This window comes from Lytechinus variegatus, chromosome 9 (assembly GCF_018143015.1).
Source record: "Lytechinus variegatus isolate NC3 chromosome 9, Lvar_3.0, whole genome shotgun sequence".
Lineage (NCBI taxonomy): Eukaryota > Metazoa > Echinodermata > Echinoidea > Temnopleuroida > Toxopneustidae > Lytechinus > Lytechinus variegatus.
Window position 1 is genome coordinate 14,758,005 of NC_054748.1, and position 24,171 is coordinate 14,782,175.

The window sequence follows — 24,171 nt, forward strand, 5'->3', positions numbered from 1 at the left end:
CTTGTCATAATGATGCTACCAATTAAATTACATAGTACATCCTAGAAGCCATGTAAAATTTGGCAACCTTCACAAGGTCTCAAGGTCAAAGACAAATTGAAAAATGATATGAAAACATAATGCAGAGAGACAATGAAAATATCCTCCTAATTTACAAACAAAAATACATTCAACATGACAGACACAAATTAAAGCAAACATAATAATCTTTTCCCGTAAATCGTATAATAGAAGCTCAATTTGTATTTACAAAACATGCATGCACATGCTGAAATATGAGGAGGCATGAAGTCAAATTTCTAAAGGTTGTTTAAAGAGTTCTAGCTTTACAGCTTTCAATTTGTCTCTGCAATTTTTCTTCTAGGCTATAAAGGCTTCCTCGATCGAATATACTCGTCCAGAGGTAATGATACCATTTTGCAAAAATATCCTACATGTATATTCTATGCATCATATCAGTATTGGCGAAGCAGTAATTTAAAGCATACTCCAGACACCAAAAGGGCAGAGGGGTGGGGTTATTTTTCAAGTTATTTGAACAAGCCTTCATATAATACTTTCCAATTAGCTTTAGTATCTGCCTCACTGAGAACGGAACATATACCTGTCTCCATTGATAAAGAGACTGATCATTTTTTTTCTTAACTTGATTTAAGTTTTCGAAGACAAATGAAAGCTGTAAAGCTAGGATTTCTATATCTTAACCCTTAATAAAATCTCAAATCATGTCCCTTCTTACTTTAAAGTATTAAAATCTAGTTTGCAAAACCTCTTGGCTCAAACAAACCCAGTAGAATATATTCATTCTATTCATGATGATCTTAAATCACATGACCCTTACTAATCACATGACTAATCATGTGACATCATTAAAATTTGAAACTTCTAGCAAGTACTGTTCCTTTTTTAAATTTCAGATTCTCAATTTTTAAAAAAATTATCTTTCATTCAAAGATGCGCTCTTGATGAATTTCTCTAAATAATTCCTAAAGTTATTCTTTACCTCTGTGGGAGAGGGGGATCAATTGAAATCATTCCTCTTGCCTCCCCCCCCCCATTAATCTCCCCTTTCCTCCACATTACCCCTTTTGATCCTCTCTCTTTCCTTCTTTCTCCCTCCCCCCCATTCTTACCTCAATCTATCCCCTCCCCTCGCGTTCCTAATTTTTTAAATCTCAACAATCATTTGAAATACAATGTTCAAACATGTAATTAAACACCAAATTAAATATTGCTAGGATTATTATATCCCTTTATATTTAAATCCTATGAAAAAAGAAGTCATTTCCCAACTATAACTGCATGAAACTACTAAGGCATAAATAAGTTGAGAGAATATTAACACCCAATGAAAAGGCAAAGCTTTGTAAAATCTAGTAAAATAAATATTGAAAAAAAAAACACCGCAAAATCAAATATAAAATTACCTAAAATCACCATGCCAATGCACGCAAGCCATAAATATAAATGCATTTTTAAATCTATGGTCATTTTTACATATCATCGCAAAGCCATCATATTATTGCTGATATGAATGAATTGCATTTCTATTTTACTTTATAAAACTTTAAACATAGATGTATTCATGCATGAATTGCCTGTATTTTTAAGGCCATCTTACAAGAATGACTGTAAAAATGTATGTCTATGTACTGTACATGTACGTCACCTCCTATTACAGGCAATTTTTGGTGTTCGGTGATAACCATTAATGCTGCCGATATTGAGCACAATTCTCATATAAGTCAGACATCATGTTTTCATGCAAAGGGTCATTTGTAATTTCAGATTATTGCAGTAAGGCATCCCATTGGATTATTGTGTAAGTTGATAGATCATAATCATAAAAAAAAAACATGATTAATGGTGAAATTATACCCTTTGCATCAATGCTTCTTAACTCGTATAACATAAGCTTAGCATTAAATAGGTCATTTTTATCATAAAAAGTAAACATCATAAGGAAGATAAATAGCACCATTTAAAACTAAGGGAAAATCCCATAGAATGTCCAGAGAAACATATATCTAAGGCATCGAGTATGACACTCCATCACAAATGATTGAATAATACAAATTGACTCTTTTTTGTCGTTTTCAACTGTGGGGATGTGAGGTGAGAAAGAGAGTATTTGAAGCTTTGAAATAACAATCAATTTTTCATGACTTCGAGAAAATTCCTTGAAAATGTAATCAAAATGTTAGAAATTTCGAGAAAAAAAATCAGAGATAACAGAGAAAAGAAGGGTTTAGGATGGAGTGAGACCTCTCACAGATTCAGACCTCCCCCCCCCATTTTCATGTAAAAAAAAATGAGGCTGCATTCTTACTAAGTGTTCAGATGGGATTATCATATGAATGTGAAGAATAACGTTTGCATACATACAATCCTTTCCGGTTACTCGACTCATACACCAAACTATCTCTAAAAAAATGACCAAGATAATGGGAGTTTCTGGTCCATAAATGTAATAATATGTTCAAATCCTGGAAATGAAAGTTTGGCAACCATATGTGATTTCTAAATATAACAGATGATTGATTGGGGAAAAATTAATAAAAACATGGCATTTCACCTCTTTCTCTCTTAGTTTAAAAACTTCAAGTCTGACTTGTTTTTTGTGGTGGAGAGTCACACAAAAAAAATATTCCTTAACCTTAGGGCACAGAAGCATCAAGTTTAAAGGGGAAGTTCAGTTGCAGAAATATAATTAAAAAATTTAGTGGATGTTTGACGGAAATCCATTAAAGATTAAGAAAGTTATTAGAAATGTAAGTTTTTTTTTAATTTATGACGTCATATACAAGCAGCTGCCTCGTAAGCTATGTAATTACTTATTGGGCAATATTTATACTATTAATATTAATACAAAATGCATTGAAATTTCTATTTTTAATGGATCATTTCTTTTCTTTCTATAGTGGGTGTATTAATTTGCCTTTTAATATATTGAAGGTACAATAAAAACCCATTTCCCTTTTTTTTTTTAAAATAATATTTCATTGACCTTTTTTACTACATGGTATATGGGGAAGCTGCTCCATATGCCTCACAATTCAAAAAAATAAAATTCTTTTTTTTGAGTTTTTAATCTTTGACGGATTTTCCTCAAACCTTCACCAATAATTTTTATTATTTTTCTGCTATTTTCAAATGAACTTTTCTTCAGGAAGAACTTCCCCTTTAAATTCTGCGCTAAGTAATCAAGAACAAATTACTTGTCACTTTTTTCAAATTATTGTTGAAAATATACAAAACTGCCGGCATTCTATAAAAAAAGCATGAGTTGTAACTAGATAGATATGGAGAAAAGGCCGAATCTGTGTGTGCCCCTAACAATTCTGAAATCATGTTCATTATTTTCACACCATCTACTATTTTTTAAGTGCAGCAAAAAGAGTGCACAATATCGATGTCTTACGAATGATCTCTATCTCATTAGCATAAGATATGCAAATTTATGCATATATTATAATGAGCTGTTGCATCATTCATCAGTAGGGCTCCTGTTCTTCATATCGGAGATGACAGTAAAGACACATAGAGAAGATGAGACCCATGATCTGAAATAATAAATAATCAAAAGATAAATAATACACAAGTGATTATTGGTATACTCATGTTCTGTTTGTTTATACTAAATCCCCAAATAAGCCTGTTCATGGTTGTAAACTGCGCACGAGCAGAAAAAGGTCATTGGAGAAAACCATGAAGGTGGCTTTTAAATTCACTGACATAGGCATTTGTGACTTGATGATTATTCATGTATTCCTTTCAGAGGAATAAATAGAGCCTTCATAATCACTGGTATTTAACAGTAGCCTAAACAATAGTAAAACGTACCAAAGGCAGACAATAAAACAGATTTCCAAACTTTATCCCTGATGTACTATTCTAGTCACCTGGTCTATACAATGCCTTTTGTTCTTAGAATTTGAATACTCTACTGGTAAAACTTACGCAACATCTACATTTGAAAATGATAGTGCTTATCCTAATGAAAAATCACAAAGGTCATTTGAGAATAGTTGATCATGAGCTAACCGTGAACTGGCTTATTATTTTTGTTTTTATTATCTTGATTGATCGATTTGAATAAGTGTGTAATTTCAGGATCAAGGGCGGAAATCTCTCCCAAAAGGTAGGGGAACCAGGGGCTGGAAAAGTTGACAAGCAGAAAAAAAAAAGGAAAAAAAAGGTTATCACCACAAATGTAAATTCATTTCAACCAAAATAAATTTGACAAGGAAAAAAAAAGTTAATAACCTCAAAAGTAAATTCATCTCGTCCAAAATACATATTTTATTTTCGATTTTGAATGATGCATTTCTTTCCATCATAAAAGACCAAAAATAGTAGGGGGGACATTTGATATTGTGTCCTCCCTACTATTTTGGGTAGGGGGCGCATCCCCCCCCCCCTGGGATTTCTGCCCATGTTCAGGATCATCAATTCACAAGTTCTTAGTAACTTCTCAATGATCTTTCCCCTATTCTTGTAAATGTGCTTAGTTAGGCAATAATTTGTTTTTTATCAAGTACTCAACATTTCTTGGTTTGTATGTTTTTACAAATGCTTCTATGAAAGTTTTTATGAAAGTGGTGATTAAAATTTCAATAGTATAAAAATATTGTTTCATAAAGCTGTCTGCAAAGGCTGTAGTGTCATCTGAACGGGATGGGGGAAACACATTAGAATATGTCCATTGTTTGGGCATGACATGGTTATTGGTAGATTTTTTTTGTTCTGGTATGTCACAAAAATTTCAAAGTTTAGCATATTGCCATTTATAAAACAATAAAATAAATACTTGAGTGAACTTACCTCAGCACCCGCTATAGTGGTTATTGGTAGATTTTTTTTAGTTCTGGTATGTCACAAAAAATTTCAAAGTTTAGCATATTGCCATTTATAAAACAATAAAATAAATTCTTGAGTGAACTTACCTCAGCACCCGCTATGGCTAAGCTAACAGCACCTATTATGATAAGATGATCTTCAACAATCAATGACAGGCCAACTACACAACCCTGTAAAATAAAGGTCAAAGGTCATTAAGCACAGCAACAATTATGATAAAATTATCTTGAATGACCAGTGACAGACCAACAACACAAGCCTGTAAAGATCAAGGTCAAAGGGCATATTAAGGTCAAAGGTCATTAAGCACAGCACCAATTATGATGAAATGATCAACGATAAGTTACAGACCAACTACACAACCATGTAAGATGAAGGTCAAAGGTCATGTTATCAAAGAAACAAATCAATTATTCCAATCCATCTCATCACGGTCCCAGGGAAAGGATTTTTAAAAATGCCAGCACTATTAAACCAATATTTTATTCCCTTCTTTGAGTCTTGGCTGAAAAAAAAGGGAGTTCTGAGCATTGCTTGACAATTATTCATCAGGAATGATGTATTGCCGTATCATGATCTTTACAGCTGGTGCCACAACTGAATACCCGAACATGTAATGTCATAAGCCCATAAAATTCATATGAATTTACCCATTAGTAATTATTTGAAGGATTTGTTCCGACGGTGAGGCAGAGACATATGACTTTGCAGCGGCTGTCAGGGATGCTACCATTCCCTGCAAATCATTCACCTTCCATTAAATTTTACCCCTATCTTCATATGCAGTCCCACACATAGACTTACCCGATGGTATATATTTGAAGGATGTGTCCTGACAGAGCAGTAGGGACTTATGGTTTTACAGCAGCTCTCCGGGACGCTACGATTCCCTGCTAACCCGCTGACCTTCCACTCACTCTTGGTCCAGTCTTCAAAGCTAGCAGCACCACAGCAGTTGAACTGAAACAAGGAAACAAATAGTCTAGATTTCAAAAATGCTGATGTAACAACAAAGTCTTCTATAAGGCAGTCCTATCAAATTATCATGGCTTGAATATATTTTGACTTCATTTCATAAACTATTCAAGCCATGATAATTTGATCGACTTCCACACTTTCATATAAAGCGCAAAGCTGATGCAGATGATATCAAAAAGGTCTTGCATATAGAGGCACATGTAAATTTTACTGAACTGCCCATAAGAAACCTGACCATAGGTTTGTGCATCTTTTTGGCAGGAATCCCGAACAAAATCTTTCACTACTTCTTTCTGCAGGGAAGCCCTCTTCTGCTACTACCAAGCACACATAGATACTCACACTCATCTGTAAATCATAAACCATTGCAGTTCATTGCTGATCCATAGTTCTTAGACTAGGGCACAGCCCAAATAGACAAAAGATCAAGTATGCTTAGACCAAGCATGCATGGATCCACTACTTACACTATTCTGTAAATCATCTACCGTTGCAGTGTAAGCACTGTTACCGTCTAGTCCATAGTTCTTAGTCATTGAACTGTTCATACACTTCTCAAGTTCAACTTGTAGCTGCATAACAAAGGAAGTAAAGGCGAGAGAAAAAGGACAGCAAAAATCATTGATACAAACATGTACATATACAGGCAACAAAAACTGGCTATTCAGAACCTCAATGTTCAACAGATATTGGTAAAGTTGTTTACTCAAGTCAATTCAAATTCAAATTGATAGATAACAATGTGAGTTTACTTTACAATTACTGACAATTAAAAACGCATATGATACATGATCAATTGCATTGTGCACCAATTTATCAATTAGGAGGAATTACCAATTTTTCCTCCAAGTTTAAACAGGCATGATATTAACCTCTGAAAAAAAATCTGAAAAATAGCCAAGGGTCGCTAAGTCACCGCCCAAGTCCGAGGCGCCTCGATAGGGGTTACAAGCTCTTGCATAGTAAAGAAATCAAAAGTGATTTTTTAAGGTGAGCCTGCATGATAGCTTTATCATGCAGTAAAAAGCAGTAAAAACAGCATGAGAATGTTCTTGGGCAATGGATTTCATGAAAAAAAAAATATTTATTTTTCAAATACAATTATTATTATTTTTTTTAATTATTCAAGAAATGGGAATTCTCATTGTTTAATCGAGAGACTATCATGCCTGTTAAAGGAATGGAGGGAAATAAATTGCAAAGAACGCTGAGGATCAGAGGAAGCAATTTTCTTTTTTCTTAATTTCCTCAAAATTCGTAACAAAACAACATTTTCAATTCTCAATAATTTCACTTTCTATGGCGACCATAAAAATGGCAACTTTACTTCCTTCGAGGTCTCTTCTCTGTTTGATACATACCTCTCCTCTGTAATAATAGACAAAGACACCGACACCTAGCTCAATCAGACACAGAAGCAGCAGCAATGTGAAGTACTGAAATTTAACCAAAAAAAGAATGATCGGCAAAATTTATTACAAACAAAAGTAAACAGTGTACATGTACATGTTCATGCCATGATTAAGTTCACGAAGATGAAACGAGCCATGCAAAGACATACAGTGTATAGTGTACGTGAGATCAGGGAATAATTTTCCTGGCATCGCATCGCAATTTACTCCACATTTTTGAAAGACTACATGTACATGTCAAGAGCTACCAAGTCTCACGCATTATGCGTGAGACTCAAGCATTTTGGACTCTTGTTCATCCCCTCAAATCTCTGTCTCACGCAACTATCACAGCCTATCCCCATATATATTGTACACAATGTCTACGATCTCACTCAGATTCACAGAAAATCTCACGCATAGCTGGTCTTTGAACTTGGCATCTCTGACATGTATGTGTATGCATAAAGTCTTTTGTATAGCATATTTTTACATAAGACTGTACATTACTTAAGCAATGCAAATGCATCAGAAGACAATTTTCCTGGTATCGCATCACAATTTGCTCCTCATTCTTTAAAGACTGCTATGCATAAAGTCTTTCGTATAGCATGTTTTTACATAGAACTGTACATTTCTTAGTTGAGGGCTTTTGTCTTAAAAAAATAGCCAAAAATGCTATTCAAATTTGTAAAGCAAAATTATTCCCTAGACTCGAGACCATTAATCTTTTTTCTTGTAATTTTTGGCTATTCATTATAAGACAGAGTGGAAATGAAAGACAGAGCGAAAGTGACAGTAATGAAGTGATCAAGTGATAAAATTATCACACAACTTAAAAATTGAGACACTTCATACATGTGGAATGTATTGTACACCTGTACAGCCCATGTACATACATACATGTCTAGGCTTAAAGAAAACAAATGGCAGCCTTCTTGGTGAAAAAAAATCCCACCCTTTCCTGTGTATCTCATGTACCGTCTACAGACAAGGTTCACGACATGCGCCACTGGTGTCACATCAGTGCTCATATTCTGAACTTGGATTTTAATATCTTAATACAGATTCCATCGGCCTATTAGAATATGTAGGATGGTCAAATGAGACACAACCCTGTACAAAATATGTCCCCGTACATATGTTCAATTCATTTATAGTAGTACACTCAAAATACAGTGGTGTTCAAAACTTGTAAACCCCACAAGAAAATGAGCACATTAACTTTCAAGTTCTGCCATGTTTTAGATATTGAATTGTGAAGTCAGGTGATCAAAACATTATGTAATTCATGAAAGTTCATTTCTACAAGCTTTTCGAACATTGCAATGTTGTGCATTTTGTGGAGAGGTTCGCTAAACTTTTGAGCACAACTCTACATCTGCTACATGTATTTCAATTTACATGTGAAAAGCATATTAATTTCAAGAGCATGAATTCACAAGCATAAAAAATACATGTACCCCCCATGTACTATCATTAAGAGAAAAGTGTCAAGCAGTAAAAGTGAAATACATGTACAATTGGGTTATAAAATGCATAAACCTTACCAGCAACAGACAACCTTTGACCTCCTGCACGGCACCATAGCAACCCGTCGCCACGACGATGATGACCACGCCCCCTGATATGATAAGTGCGTATGTCGAGATGATGTAGGCATGTGAGCATAGGACCTCCGTGTAATCAAACTTTGATATGACCGTCCAGATTCCAACGCCTAATACACCCGCTCCACCAATCTGCATAATGCATGTAAATAATAAAAATAATAATAGTTTCATCAATATAGCACTTCATACGTTTCAGCGCTTCATACATTTTTTTCTATTAAAGCATTGTAATTATTATTACCCTGGTGGTCATAGGATCCATCACTGTTCCACACTTAGGCCAGTATTCTGAAGTTAGGTTTAACTTTAGACCATGGTCTAACCCTAGATTATGGAAAGCCAAAAAATGTCACATTTCCTTACATTGTATGCTTCTTATGCTTACTGAACTCTTTCCTACATGTAACTTGTGAACGGTAAGGAAAGCTATCTTATTTATCCTTCCGAAACAGTTATTAAAGAATTATTTGAGTGACAAAATGAGCTACTATGCAATTAATTTCAACTGTATAAAGATTGGCTATCCATACATGTACATGTAGTTACATGTAAACCACAACTTTAAACCAGAATTCAAATCAAACCCGTCTTCAGAATACGGGCCATAAAGTGCACCATCTCCACTCCCTGGGGAGTATCCTGGCCTACATGTAGGCAACTGTTTATCAGTGCACACGTGCCAATCTAATCACATTGACATTCACATCTTACCGGGTATCCATTTAACACCAGGGTGGAGAGTGACAAACATGGATGAGTGCCTTGCCTGAGGACATTAGCGCCGGGTGGGATTCGAACACTCGACCCTTGGTATAAGAGTCAAGTGACTGAACCACTACACCAAGACAGCTCCACAAATGTGGGAAAACAAAAAATTTCCTAGATATAGGCCCCCTATCTAGTTTGTTTCATCACAAAATAGAATATGAAGTATACATGTATTTAGGATTTATGATTTATGATTCAAATCAGCTTTGTATCTTAATAGAATTTTTTCTGTGGCTATTTTTGTCAGCCCACCAGCCTAATTTTAATTTTGGTCAAAATTTACATACTATCAGACTCTATTATAACCAGGGACCTTTTTCAATTTTTCAGGGGTGTATAGGGTTATTTTGAGGTAAATTAACCTACACCCCCATGTAAATATCATTCATATTATTTGAATTTGATAATACATGTAATTGACACTACCAGGCTACCATTCAGCTTTTTAAAAGAAATCCAGCCAAATTATCATCTACAAAGCTAGGTAATCTACATTGTCAACAAACACTATGTAAAGTACATGGTCAGTCTTTGGACCTTCTTCTTCACACAAAACAGTTTCATAATTTCTTTCTATACCATATTTGACACAAAAATCTGTTGTTCCTATGGAATTTTAAATAATAATGTTACATGTAGGCCTTCTTGAGTTCTAAACTTGCATCTAAACTTGGTATCATAAGGTGGTTTCAGACCGCCTCGAAGTTCGCCAGTTCCAGGTATTCTCTGATCGGGAAATTTACCCCGATCAGAAAATACCAGGTATTTTGGTAATGTGAAAGCAAACTACGCGTAATCTCCCCGAAAGAAAATACCCGCTAAATAGTAGGTACTTGGCGAAATTACGAGAACTTTCGTGGGGATTTTTCCAAGGTCGCAGGTATTTTGGCGATGTGAAAGCAAATTACGGGAACTTTTATCCCAGCGTGTCGTTGGGCACGGCGGTGTGGGTGGCTGCTGGGCTAGTGATTTTGAATCTCCCGCCTTGCCTGCTTATCAGACCACACTGCGCATGCTCGTAACTTCGGGAACTTATCCCGAAGGATGTGTTTCGGGGCGGTGTGAATGCAGGAATAATTAACGGGTATTTTTTAGCCTTAAAAAGTTCTCGTAATTTAACGGGGATTCTTGTGATCGAGGCGGTTTGAAACCGCCTACAGAAGGTGGTTTCAGACCGCCTCGAAGTTCGCCAGTTCCAGGTATTCTCTGATCGGGAAATTTACCCCGATCAGAAAATACCAGGTATTTTGGTAATGTGAAAGCAAACTACGCGTAGTTTCCCCGAAAGAAAATACCCGCTAAGTAGGTACTTGGCGAAATTACGAGAACTTTCGTGGGGATTTTTCCAAGGTCGCAGGTATTTTGGCGATGTGAAAGCAAATTACGGGAACTTTTATCCCAGCGTGTCGTTGGGCGCGGCGGCGTGGGTGGCTGCTGGGCAAGTGATTTTGAATCTCCCGCCTTGCCTGCTTATCAGACCACACTGCGCATGCTCGTAACTTCGGGAACTTATCCCGAAGGATGTGTTTCGGGGCGGTGTGAATGCAGGAATAATTAACGGGTATTTTTTAGCCTTAAAAAGTTCTCGTAATTTAACGGGGATTCTTGTGATCGAGGCGGTTTGAAACCGCCTATAGTAGGGGGGGGGGAGAAAGCTGCATTTCTACTTTATTTTACCATTTTTAAGCGAGTCTTTTTTTTTACTTGTAGGTGATGTACATGTACATGTACAGTAGTTTCTGGGTGAGGTTGCTCTCATAAACATGCATGCAGTTTTTCTACAAGGTGCATAAAAATGGATCAATAAACCTTTGCTTCAAAGGACTTCCCAGTCATTATCATAATTCATATTTTGCCCTTGTCCCTGTCTTGGCCAGGCAAAAATAGCCCTCCGCTCCCAAGTGAGATAACATGACTGATGTCACACCTGATTTGGGCATTCAATATCTATGGTATGCAGGCCAACTACATACACAGCCTAGTCTAAAATAACAGACCCATATCAGATCACATACTGCAGGACAATATGAAGTTTGTGTGAAAGTGGACTGTGAACAGTGTGAATTAATACTTTCGTACATTCCAAAATGCAGTATTGTGCTATTAAAGCATTGGTGTGTATAATGATAAAAGCTTACAAGTGTAAAATAGGATCAATGAGAATTAAACTCTGTAGACATAAAAGTAAAATGTACTTAATTATGAGATACATGAACATGTATATTTTATTTCTTTGTTTTTGTTTTTTTTAAACCAGTACATGATTGAGGCCTGTATTCAAATGTAAATGTAGGCCTACATGTAAATATGTACAATGAAATCTTAACACTGACTGTCCTCCAAGACTGTACAGGTGTACATGTTCTGTAGCATTGGTGTGTATAATGATAACAGCTTGTGTAAAAAAAAAAGATCAGTGAGCATTAAACTTTGTTGCTATGTCAGTGAATTCCTTAGACAAAAGTAAAATGTATATGTACTTAATTATGAGATATATATTTTTGTTTATTTGTTTGTTTTTTACATCAGTACATGATCAAGGCCTGCATCATAGGCCTACATGTATGTACAAGTAGAACAATAAAATCTTAACACTGCCTGTCCTCCAAGACTACTATACATGTCCTGTATTTATACTCATGGTGATATCACCAAGATTAAATCATAAATGCATTAAGAGGGGATGCATTCAGCAGTGTGTCACAACCATGCATGGTCACATCATCTTGGTCAAGTCAAGTACATATAAATTAGCAGCAAATATTATTTCATTAGCTGGACTTATCCTTGACTGGGAGTACATTATGTTGTACACTGGCCTTCCCCACATCTGCAGTGTGCAAAAAACAAGAAAAACCTCCCCACTTTCTTTGGCATTTCACTTGACTTTAATGATCTACTGCAGGACATATGGGCATACTGCACGAAAAAGCAGTCCTTGATAGAAAATACATACATGTAGGCTTTTAGTTTAACTTTCATTTCTTTTTATGCCCAAATAAATTTTCTTTGCCATACTTCTCAAATTTCAGAGAGCTATGCATTTCATACCATCTCCCTAAGAAAGAGTCCTAAGAAAAAAAATAAACAATGTAAAATTCGTATTGGTAAAACAAATCATCACATGCCCAACAGACATGCACTGTACATTGAGAACAACATACAGTGTACATTTTTGTGCAGGTCTAAATTTTACAGGTGTAAGATCATGTTACTTCATGTATGCTACAGATTATGTTACAGATTAAACAAACACGCCCTTGACATTTTCGGCTCACTGGGGTACATGTATGACAATGCATTGTCCCGAGATGACCTCATTATCATTGCAATGCTTGGCCACTGGACCAATCATTCTCCAATTTACACTACAGTCATGACTCACTGCAATACAAATACCATGGACCGTCGAGTTGGTTGAGTTGGCATCTCCATGCAAATACAGGGGACTACCAGTGCACAGCACAGGTTTCATTTTCAAGATGTGATCATAGCCTCTTGGTATTTTCAGTGAGTCCCTATGGGGTTTTTCAACCTGATGTAACTACATGCTTTGTATTTCAAACATTTCATGTTTAAATACTTGTTCATGTAGGCATATGAACAAGCAATAATTATTATTTTCATTTCTTGTACTGCATTGTACATGTACATATATTACGTGCTTGATTCTTTTAGAAAATATTGTTGTCAAGGCTATTACTTTCATATAAAATGAATAGATGCGTATTATAGGGTACATGTATAATGTGCAAAATTCCAGCCATGATAATAATCTTTTTGTGTTAAATATTGAAATTATATAAAAAGGATATTTAAATTTAAATTTAAACACAATTTAAGCAAGTTTGGAAATTGGAATAAATGTGATATTCCCCAAAAATTGCAAATGTTGTTTAGATTGAACTTTAATTTTTTATTGCTTGTAATTGTGAAATGTGAATAAATACATGTATCTGTACCTCGATCCAGCTAAAAAGAAAAGGCGAGACTGCACATTACTGCCTCATGCATACATGCAGGCTCTAATTTAGAAAAAATATAGACAGATTTATTTGTATTCACGATTGCCTGTATCAAACCTTAAAGTAGACAACCGAAGAATCAAAAGTATTTTATAATGACTTTTTTTGGTCATCATTGTAAAGGGGAAGTATTACTAATCAGATATATAACTTCACCTTTTAAAATAGTGATTAGAGTTTGCAGAAATCAGCTTTCAAAAATGACTTATTTTCATGGCATATTTCTGCCTTCGTCCGTCCTCTGGCGAGCTCCAGCTGAGTGACGTCACACCACGAGCAGCGAGCAGCTGAGCTGACAGCAGCCCATTGAAGACGATCTTTCCAATCAGCGTTTTTTGCTCTTAGAATAGTTTATTCCTCTCAAGATTGGTCTTATTACATAGATAAAAGTTTGAATTTTCTGAACAGTAAAATGAAATGCACATTTAACATATTTTGGTAACCGATATTTAGCTTAGAAAAAATTGTTTTCAAGAAATATACGTGAATAAACAAAGCATATTTTCACTTAGAAATCATGCTTGCACCACATTGATATTATTATCAATATAAAGCATAGACATTCGTCTTCACAACTGAATAAAAATTATGAAATTTAATTACGTAGCAAGTTCAGGAACCACAAAAAAACACGGCAATATATGATCGCGAAATGATTGGAATTGCACTTGGATTGCCGAAGCATTGCGAGGCAACTGCAGCGAACGCACTTTGTTCATATATCGTTATGAACACGGTCTATATAACATGGTCTGTGGACAAATCTGTACGCACGCAGTTTTTTTATGAGTGCGGGGATCCTGGTTCGAAACTCTTTGATTTTTTTTTCGTTCTGGATTTTTTTTTTAATTATGTTCCTTCCTCATTCCTATCAGCTCTTTTTTCTCTTTTTATTTTCATGTGAGATTCTATTCAGTCCTGTATTTATTAAATCTTACTTCTTAATTGCTGCTTTTGATTTTCAAGTTCTTGATTAGATTCTCTACTTATATTATTTGGGCAGCGACTCACTCACTCACTGACTGGAGTGGAGCAACACAATGACGACTGCAGTGGACAAAATTGGTCTTTACAGTCCACAATTCAATAAAAACGGGCAAAGGAACACAGTTCTGAATCACGTTTGGTCTGAAGTTGTCGAAAACAGAAATTGAATATCACATTACATGAAGAAAACGGTAAATTCGGAAGATATTGAACAGGTCAGTAAGGTGATTCAGTGCATGATGCACAGAGAGATGATGAGCACGTCGATTGTGTGACGTCATAATTCTCGACCGTTTTCGGCTGCGTGATTGTCGGTCTGGGGGGCTGAGAAGGGTGTCTAATAATTTCATTTCTTGCATTTCCACGACATCTATAAGACTTTTTAGTGACATATTTGTGTATAAAAAGACAATACCTTTCCATCCATATATAATTTGTCTATAATCATCACTTTCGTGAAATTTTCTTCGTGTGTCTCCTTTAAAAAAAGCCCTGCAGAGGTTCTTGTCAACATCATCACCAGCATAGGATCTCTATCATCGTCATCATGTTTATTGTCATCTTCATCGTTACCATCATCATCATCATCGTCATTCTCATCATCATCATCATCATCACCATCATCACCACCACCATCATCATCATTATCATCATCTTCTTCATCATTCATCATAATCGTCATCATCATCATCACCATCATTATCCTCAACCTCCTCCTCTTCCTCATCATCATCATCTTCATCATTATCACCATAACCACCACCATCATCATTACCATCATCATAATCAGCAGCAGCAGCATCCTAATCATCATCACCATCATTCTCATCATCAATATCATCATCATCAACATCATTATCATCATCACCATCATAATCATCATCATAACAATCTTCATTATCTTCTTCTTCATCATCATCATCATCACCATCATCACCACCATCCTCATCATCATTACCATCATCTTCATCATCATCATCATAACAATCTTCATTATCATCTTCTTCATCATCACCACCAACATTATCATCATCATAATCATCATCACCACCACCACCATCATCATCATCATCATAATCATCATCACCACCAACATCATCATCACCACCACCACCATCATCTTCATAATCATCATCACCACCAACATCATCATAATCATCATCACCACCAACATCATCATCACCACCACCAACATCATCATAATCATCACCACCACCACCATCATCATCATAATCATCACCACCAACATTATCATCATCATAATCACCACCACCACCACCACCATCATCATCATCATCACCACCACCACCATCATCATCATAATCACCACCACCACCATCATCATCATCATAATCATCATCACCACCAACATCATCATCTTCATAATCATTATCATCACCACCGTCATCATCATCACCACCAACATCATCATAATCATCATCACCACCACCATCATCATCATCATCATCACCACCAAAATCATCATCATCATCATAATCATCACCACCATCATCATCTTCATCACCATAACCATCCCCATTATCATCATTGACATCATCTTCATCATCATCATCACCTTTATCACAATCATATTCTGTATCTTCACCCATCACCATAATCTTCATCATCATCATCACAACCACCACCATCAGCTGCGGCAACAGCATCATCGTCATTCTTATCATCACCATCTTCATCATTTACTCCATCATCCACCATCATTGTGACCATCACCAATTACACAATCATCTTCTTCATATCCATTACCATCATCACCAACATCATCATCATCTTCATAATCATCATCACCACCACCATCATCATCATCATCCAAGAATAGTGGAGGTTCTACATGTAAATCAATGGAAATTACACACTGCACACGAGAATCATACATAAATGTAACCAGAGCAATACTACAAGTATCATTCTTTCTTTCAATTTGTTGCTCAGAAAAATAATAATGAAAATAATCAAACAACCAGTTTCCATGGTGATGACTTACCAATAGGAAGAAATTGAAGATGAAGAGAACATACTTGAGCAGTGAGATCCCACAACAAGGTTCCTTGTCATACTTTGACCCCATTTTCGATAATTCAAATTAAAGCCAGTTCAGGTTACAGGTCAAATCTGGCAGAAATGAAAGAAAATAGCGAAAGTCAGGTTAGACCAAAAGCTTCAGTTTCTGTTTCGTTGGTTGTTCCACTGGACTTTGTCTTACTTCACTCATGAGGAAAAAGTATATGTTCAATTTAAGTTTTAAAAAAATGTATAATTATTCCTCCAAACAGATGGATTTCAGCTGTGTAAAGTCAGGTGAGAGAGGAAATGATTTGATTCTTAAGATTTTTTTTAAAGCTAATTTTGATTGGACAAAAGTTTGTCTCTTAATGCTTTCATTCACTTTCTGAACCGGGGGGGAGGGGGGGCTATTTCATTGAAGCTGTTCGTAAGAAGATGGACTTAAAGAACAACTGGTGATGCCTTCTTGTGGACAAAAGTTTGTCTCTTAATGCTTTCATTCACTTTCTGAACCAGGGGGCCATTTCATAAGACTGTTCATAAGAGCGACTTTAAGAACTGGTGATCCTTTCTTGTGGTACATGTAAATGCTAAAAATTGTGTACACCAAAAGTATATAATCCGTGGTGGGTATGTGAAACGGAGAGGAACCCTATTTATACATTTTTACACTAAAATTTCCACTCCAAGGCATAGCATTTTTATCTTATGGATGAAAAAGAACAAACAAAGCCGTTCCAAAGCATGGCATTTTGTTCTTATTAAGAAAAAAGAAATCCATTCCAAAGCTTTGCATAATTTTCGTTACGCCGTTCCGGGCGCATTGATCCATCACAATGAGCTGCCTGTTTGGTGAAAAGTGACCTGCAGAGCGATGTCCGACCATCATCTCTGCGCAAGTGCACCCGGCTTCCGTGCCGCTGGGCTAGCTGCATGCATGTATGCCCGTTCCATAGGGATGCAAATAAACGCACTCGCACACAGGCGAACCGTTCCAAGGACCCCCGTTTTCACAAACATTTGTAGTTCTGAGGACCCTCCTTTTTAATAGCCCGTTCCAAAGCCCCGGTTTTTTTTGTCTAGCCCGCGGCACATACATGTACCTAGCACTTTTCGAGTGGGTTTCGAGTGATATCGTCTGAATACATGATAGCCCCACATATTGCATTTGTGTGTGTGTTGATACACTTGGTTTCTTCTGTAGCTATGTTTTAATTGAGCCAAAAAGAAACTTTTAATTTTATTTGTGATAGTTTCAGCTTTCTTCCTCTGTTCTCTTTCTTTCTGTCTTTCTTTCTTTCAATCTTTCTTTGTTTCTTTCCTCTCTTCTTTCATTTATTGTTACTGTCTTTCTTTTCTACTGTCGTTTGTTCTTTCATTCTTTCTATCCTGTAAATATTTTTCTCTCTTTCTTTTTTGATTTTGTTATTTCTTTTCTTCATTTTACCTTTTCTATATTTCTTCCTTAGTTCCTGTCTTCCTTCTTTCAATCCTTCCTTTCTTTTTCTTTCTTTCTTTCTTTCTTTCTTCCCTGTCTTTCTTTCTATTTTCCTTCTTTCCATCTCTCCTTTTACCCTTTCTTTCATTTTTTATTGCTTCTTTCCTTCTTTCTTTCCTTCATTACTTTCTGTCTTTTGTTCTTTCTTTCTTTATTGCTTGGTTAATTTCTTTTCTTCATTCCTTTATTTCTTTTGTTCTTTCTTTCTTATTTTTGTTCTTTCTTTCCTTCCTTCCTTTCTTTCCTTCTTTCTTTCTTCCTTTATTTCTTTAGTTCTTTCTTTTTTTCTCTCTTCCTTCACATCTAGCCTTTCTTTACCTTTTCTTTTTCCTTCCTTTCTTTCTTTTGTCTTTCATTCATGCCCTCATTTTTCTGGGGGTTTTTTAGGGGGGGTAACAAGAAAGGACAGCAAAATAAACTCGCGCCTTTTTCACATGTTTTCTTTATTTTGGGGGACCAGTAGATTTTAGGTTCGGACCACTAAAAATCTACTGGTCCGACATGAATACATGTAGGTTGGACCAGTAGAAAAAAAGGGTTAGTGTGGAGCCCATCACTCTTAATTTACAAACAGCTTTATAAAACACCCACCAGCTCCTCTACTGATGTGTGTGCACTAGTACTCTAGTGCGTAACTTTGATCTAGGACTAGACTAACAATTTTTTTAATAAAAACAAGTAAACCTGTTTCTATCACCCACTGACAAAATAAATGCAAGGCTTTCTGCAATATTTTTGATCATATACAGAGTGTATGTCTTTTCTAAACATGTTTATTTTCACCTTCTGTTTCAATATTTCATAAAATCTTGAAATATGTTGCCACGTTTTGCAGCCGGAATTCGACAGCCCCTGCCCTTTGTTCGTTATACCGCATCGCGCATTCAAGTCAATTGATGCGTGCGAGCGCCGCTGAATTGAACCGCACCGCGATATAAAAATGCAACCTGGCAGTTGCAGCAGCCACTCCCCCTCCTGCATTACGCTCAGACTGACAGACCCCATTTCGAATAAAGGCCTAGAGGCCGCCTGGTCCTAGATCCCGCCTAGTCCTAGATTCCTCATTCAATGAACAAGGTTATGATATAATCTTGTTCTCTGTTACTCCTTGTATGGCAAAATAAGGTTGGCAATGTTTGGCTTGTACTTGTACATACATTTTCTTTTTTTCTTTGGGACAAATGCTTGATTTTTTAACTCTGTCAGTTTCCATTACAGCTATTCATCATATAACTTGGCTCTTGAGTAAATTTGATTCTTTAAATTATTTTTTCTTAATTAAAAATAGTGATTGAAAAATGACAATGTTCTTGTCATATTTCTTTCCACCAATAGAGGGTGTACACAAAAATAAGCCCAAGATTCAAGTTTTCGAGTGCTGTGGTGAACAAAAATAATATATTCCCAAGTTACATGTAGATCTAATAATGAAAAATAAATTGCAACTGTATGAAAATTAGTATTTTGGGTCACAAAATAGTCAGGCAGCATATGTAATTATTTATTTCGACAAATTGGCTAAGTCTGATTTTTCACTTTTATGTGATTATGACATCACAAGGAACAACTTTCAACTTGGTGACAAATTTCTAATGGTCATCTTGACCATGTTAGGGGTCAAAATAAGGTCAATAGGGGTCAATTTTTTAAATTGCCCCAAGTCTGTTGAGTGACACATCAAATTGTTTGTCTTGTTATACTGAACAAAAAAGTGTACACAACCATATACTCTTGACCTTCTGTTAAAAAGTTATGACCGGAAATGTCAAAGGTCAACGAACTTTCGTTAAATGGCAAATTACACTGAAGGCGTTAAGGAAGCTCATTTTCCGTGTTTTAATGCATGTGTGTACTTCTTTATTTTCGATTTTTGATAAGTCCATCGTCAGAAGTCCTTATCCAGAAGATATAAAGGGTCAAGACAAGGTCAGGGAAAGGTCAAAAGGTCAACAAACTTTCATTGGAAGCCAAAATACAAGTCTAAAAGCGGTTAGAAGTCTCATTTTTCGTGGGTTCTTCATTTTAAAAAGTCTTTATCTAAAGAGACATTATATTTTTAAGGGGTCCAATGTGCTTATTTAGTAACAAAATTTGTCACTCAACAGACTTGGGGCAATTCAAAAAATTGACCCCTATTGACCTTACTTTGACCCCTAACATGGTCAAGATGACCATTTGAAATTTGTCACCAAGTTGAAAGTTGTTCCTTGTGATGTCACCAATCACATAAAAGTGAAAAATCAGATTTAGCCAATTTGTCGAAGTAGCCGGTAAATCATGACATATGCTGCCTGACTAAAAGTGATATTTCAAAAAAATTTTAAAGTGTGTGCTGTGTACTTACAGTGTTGGCATACCCGCCACAGGTAGGATGGTTGCAGTGAGCAAGCACCCTGCCCCTAAGCACTTGTTCACTGCAACCATCCTGCCTGTGGGGAATCTACAGGTTGGACTATGGTTAGACCAAAAGCTTCGGTCTCTGTTATGTTGGTTGTTCAGCTGAACTCCGTTGGCTTCACACACCAAATACAGAGACCGAAGTTGTAGCGCGATCTGTACAGGGGACTCAATGGCCATATGTTTATGTACTTAAGATCGGATAAAACGGGGAAGTGAATTTGCGCGACAGCTGAGGTAAGTCACTGTTTTTGTCCCTTTTAACTTGATTTTTCTCCGTTTTTTGGCTATTAATGCCAAGAGGGAATATTAATTTGCATTTTGGTCGCGTTAATTTTCAAAATTTTTATTCATTAAAGACAAAAATTGAAAAGCCCCGACGGGGGGATTTTGCATTGCAAGTCCCCTAATGGTGGGTGCACGATAGCGAGCCGTCTGTGTACGAGGAGAAATTTAAAAAAAAAAATGTTAAAAAACTCCTCGAAACAGACGGCTGCCAGCTGTCTAGACTATGGTATGCCAATGCTGTACATAGCACACACTTTAAAAATTCATTGAAATATCACTTTTTTGACCAAAATTACTAATTTCCATACAGTTGCAATTTATTTTTCATTAGTAACTTGGGAATAATTTTTGTATTCACCAGAGCGCTCAAAAACTTGAATTTTGGGCATATTTTTGTGTACACCCTCTATTGGTGGAAAGTAATAATCGCAAATTATTTTCATTTTTCAATGTCTAATTTTAATTAAGAAAAAATAATTTAAAAAATCAAATTTACTTAAGAGCCAAATTATATGATAAAAAGCTGTAATGGAAACAGTGTTTACAAAAATCAAGCATTTGTCTCGATAAAAAAGAGGAAATAAGCCAAACATTGCCAACCTTATTTTGCCACACATGGAGATGTAACTGAGAACAAAGTCAAGGTTATCATGGTTATATCATACATGTATTCATAACCTGTCCTTGTTCGTTGAATGAGTGCCCCTGCCTAAGTTAGATCTCGTTGAGGCTAGAATGCCAGCAATATCTGTAAAAATTCAGTCGGCTAGATCTAGAATCTGAGGTTTCTCATTACTAGAGTCATGAGACGCCTTTTTTTTATGGGTCATTTTGAACATAAAGTGATAAACTAATGAGTTACAGAAGTTACGATTAAATAAAATTAGCAGGAACGTTCTGAAACTCGGAACAAAAAAACACGCAGAAATCTTAATTTTTAGCGACCAGTGGCAGTGCTTTATTTGAAAGATCTTTTGGTAGGGTGCGAGTTGTGGATAAATTACATACACTTGACAACTGACTTGACTTAACACACAAACACCGACTCGAGAGAAAAACTTTGCATCCGCAACGCCGTGCTATGGTCCAGAGTGAGTGGGTGTGGTGACGGGGGAGGTTCGGCTTAGTGTTTCGGACAGGTCAGGTGCAGCGACCAATCCTGGTCGGTCCGACGGCGGAGAAAGCTTAAATATGGAAAATAGAAAATAGCTATTCTATCGAGATAAAAACATAATACTAAGTACATTATAATGTAGAGCAAAAACACAAATTATACCCAAAATACTCACGAAAATCTAATGATTCCAGTCAAAATCACCGGGTAGAGATCCAGAGCACAGCTGCCAGACGTCGGCATAGAAATTCCCAATCTCTAGCTCTACAAGCAGACAAGACGTAGAGGGCGTCAACATCATATCGGGGCTGTCAGTCGTATTGGGCCATGGGTGCAAAATATTAGTATTTTTATAGATTTTTTTCTTAATTATCTCATCTTCTTTCACAGTGCATGGTACTACCAGGGGCGGATCCTGGAGTTTTCGATAGCGGACACATTTTCCCCGAGGAAAAATTTGACATGCCAAAAAGAAAGAAAGAAAAAAGGTCTTCACTTCGAAGAGGGTGGAGGGGGGACACATTTCTGTAACGGTATTTTTACACGACAAACTTTAATTGTGGCTTTGAAAAGGGTGACAGGGACGGCTGTGCCCCCCCCCCCCCCCCGGTACTACAATTTAAAGGTCAAGTCCATCTCAGGAAATGTTGATACGAATCAATAGATAAAAATAAAACAAGCATAGCGCTGAAAATTTCATTGAATCGGATATGAAAATTCTAAAATTTCTCTTATTTTTCAAAAAATATTAGGGTCTATATTTATTAATGCACAACTCACTGTGAAATTCAGAGTCAACTGAGAGAGTCAATGAAGCCATAACAATTTGTTTTTGTTTTTATATTGTTTGAATTATGTATACAATATTTCAATTTTTACAGATTTGTTACCAACATGACTGAACAAAAAATGTTCAAACAATGGTAGTTCCACATGCTTCAGGGAGAAATAAAACTTGATTCCACAAGTAGAAAATTTAAATATTTCACAATAATGAAATACCCCAAAAATAGTGAGTGAGTGATGCCATCAGTCCCCTCATGTGCATATCGACAGATGCGTATGTAACTTTTTTTGTGAAATTAAGCAAAACTTTAAAATGTTGTACGCTTCCTTATTTTTCATCCGATTCTTATTTTCAGAAAATGCTAGATTGATTTTTCTCTTTTTATTAAATTTAAATTTTCCTTGGGGTGGATTTGTCCTTTCACTTAAAGAATGAAAAGAATAATAAACTTTATTAATGCATCATTGCCTTTTTTTCTCTGTAGATAGGGCCTACAGAATGTCCAAGCTTATTCAGCACTGTGTATGATATTATATACAACTTTTTGTTCTTCTTTACTATTTAATCTAACATCATAGTACTTAATTGCATTTAAATCAATCATTGACCTAAAACAAATATGTAGGGACTGAAAATGAAAATAAGTTTGCAGAAAAGCAGTCATTTAAGCCAGTGAATTTATGTTTTTTCTTATATAAATAAGACTTAGTGAATATTTGTTAATGTCCTGATAAAACGATTGGATCTCTATGTCATATTTGTTTATCTTTTCTACTGAGTGCTCTATATTGCAGACCTTTGCATCAAACTAATTCACAAGAATGCTTGCATGCGTATACAACAGGTGCTCAAAAGACTCTTGCCAAAATAGAGAGAAGATAATTGAGAGAGTGACAATTGCTCAATCATAATGTTCTTCGCAGGTCTCTCTTTTTTCACCTTTTTCCTTTACCTTATGCATACATACAACTTTTTATAATAAGGTTTGATTCATCTATGGCATTTGAACAATTTCCTTCTAGGAATTCTTGGGTAAAAGTGCTCCACGAGGGTAATTATGTGTCCGACCAACATTGGGCATTTCTTTTAGGCATTTTTATTTATCCAGTGTTATGGAAATGTTGACCAATTGCTGCTTATTTCATAATCCTACTTGACAATATGCTTCCCGCATTGGGTAAAATATTGTTCAAAATTGGTTGGACACATAATTGTACTTGGGGTGGTAAAAACTTTACCCAATGTTTTTTACAGTGAAGCGCGAGGTGATTTTTATTCAGATTTTGACCTAAAATCAAAACATCCCGATTAAACAGATTTTTACAGTGAAGCGCGAGGTGATTTTTCTTCAGATTTTGACCTAAAATCAAAACATCCCGATTAATCTTAAACAGAATGCGTATCTAACAAAACAATTAGGCCTAATGCAAATGCAGACTG

The 24,171-nt window shown here is 35.9% G+C and overlaps 1 protein-coding gene across 1 annotated transcript; it reads right to left on the bottom strand.

Moving 5' to 3' along the window:
• Window positions 1-209: 209 nt before the first annotated feature.
• Window positions 210-22,186, bottom strand: LOC121421040 (CD151 antigen-like). The gene is made up of 8 exons (XM_041615637.1): window positions 22,120-22,186; window positions 16,628-16,755; window positions 8,780-8,971; window positions 7,200-7,274; window positions 6,306-6,410; window positions 5,665-5,820; window positions 4,947-5,030; window positions 210-3,563 (listed from the first exon to the last, which is right to left on the bottom strand). Exons 2-8 carry the CDS (start codon window positions 16,709-16,711, stop codon window positions 3,495-3,497), a joined length of 765 nt encoding a protein of 254 aa, XP_041471571.1. The 5' UTR covers window positions 16,712-16,755; window positions 22,120-22,186; the 3' UTR covers window positions 210-3,494.
• Window positions 22,187-24,171: the final 1,985 nt, after the last annotated feature.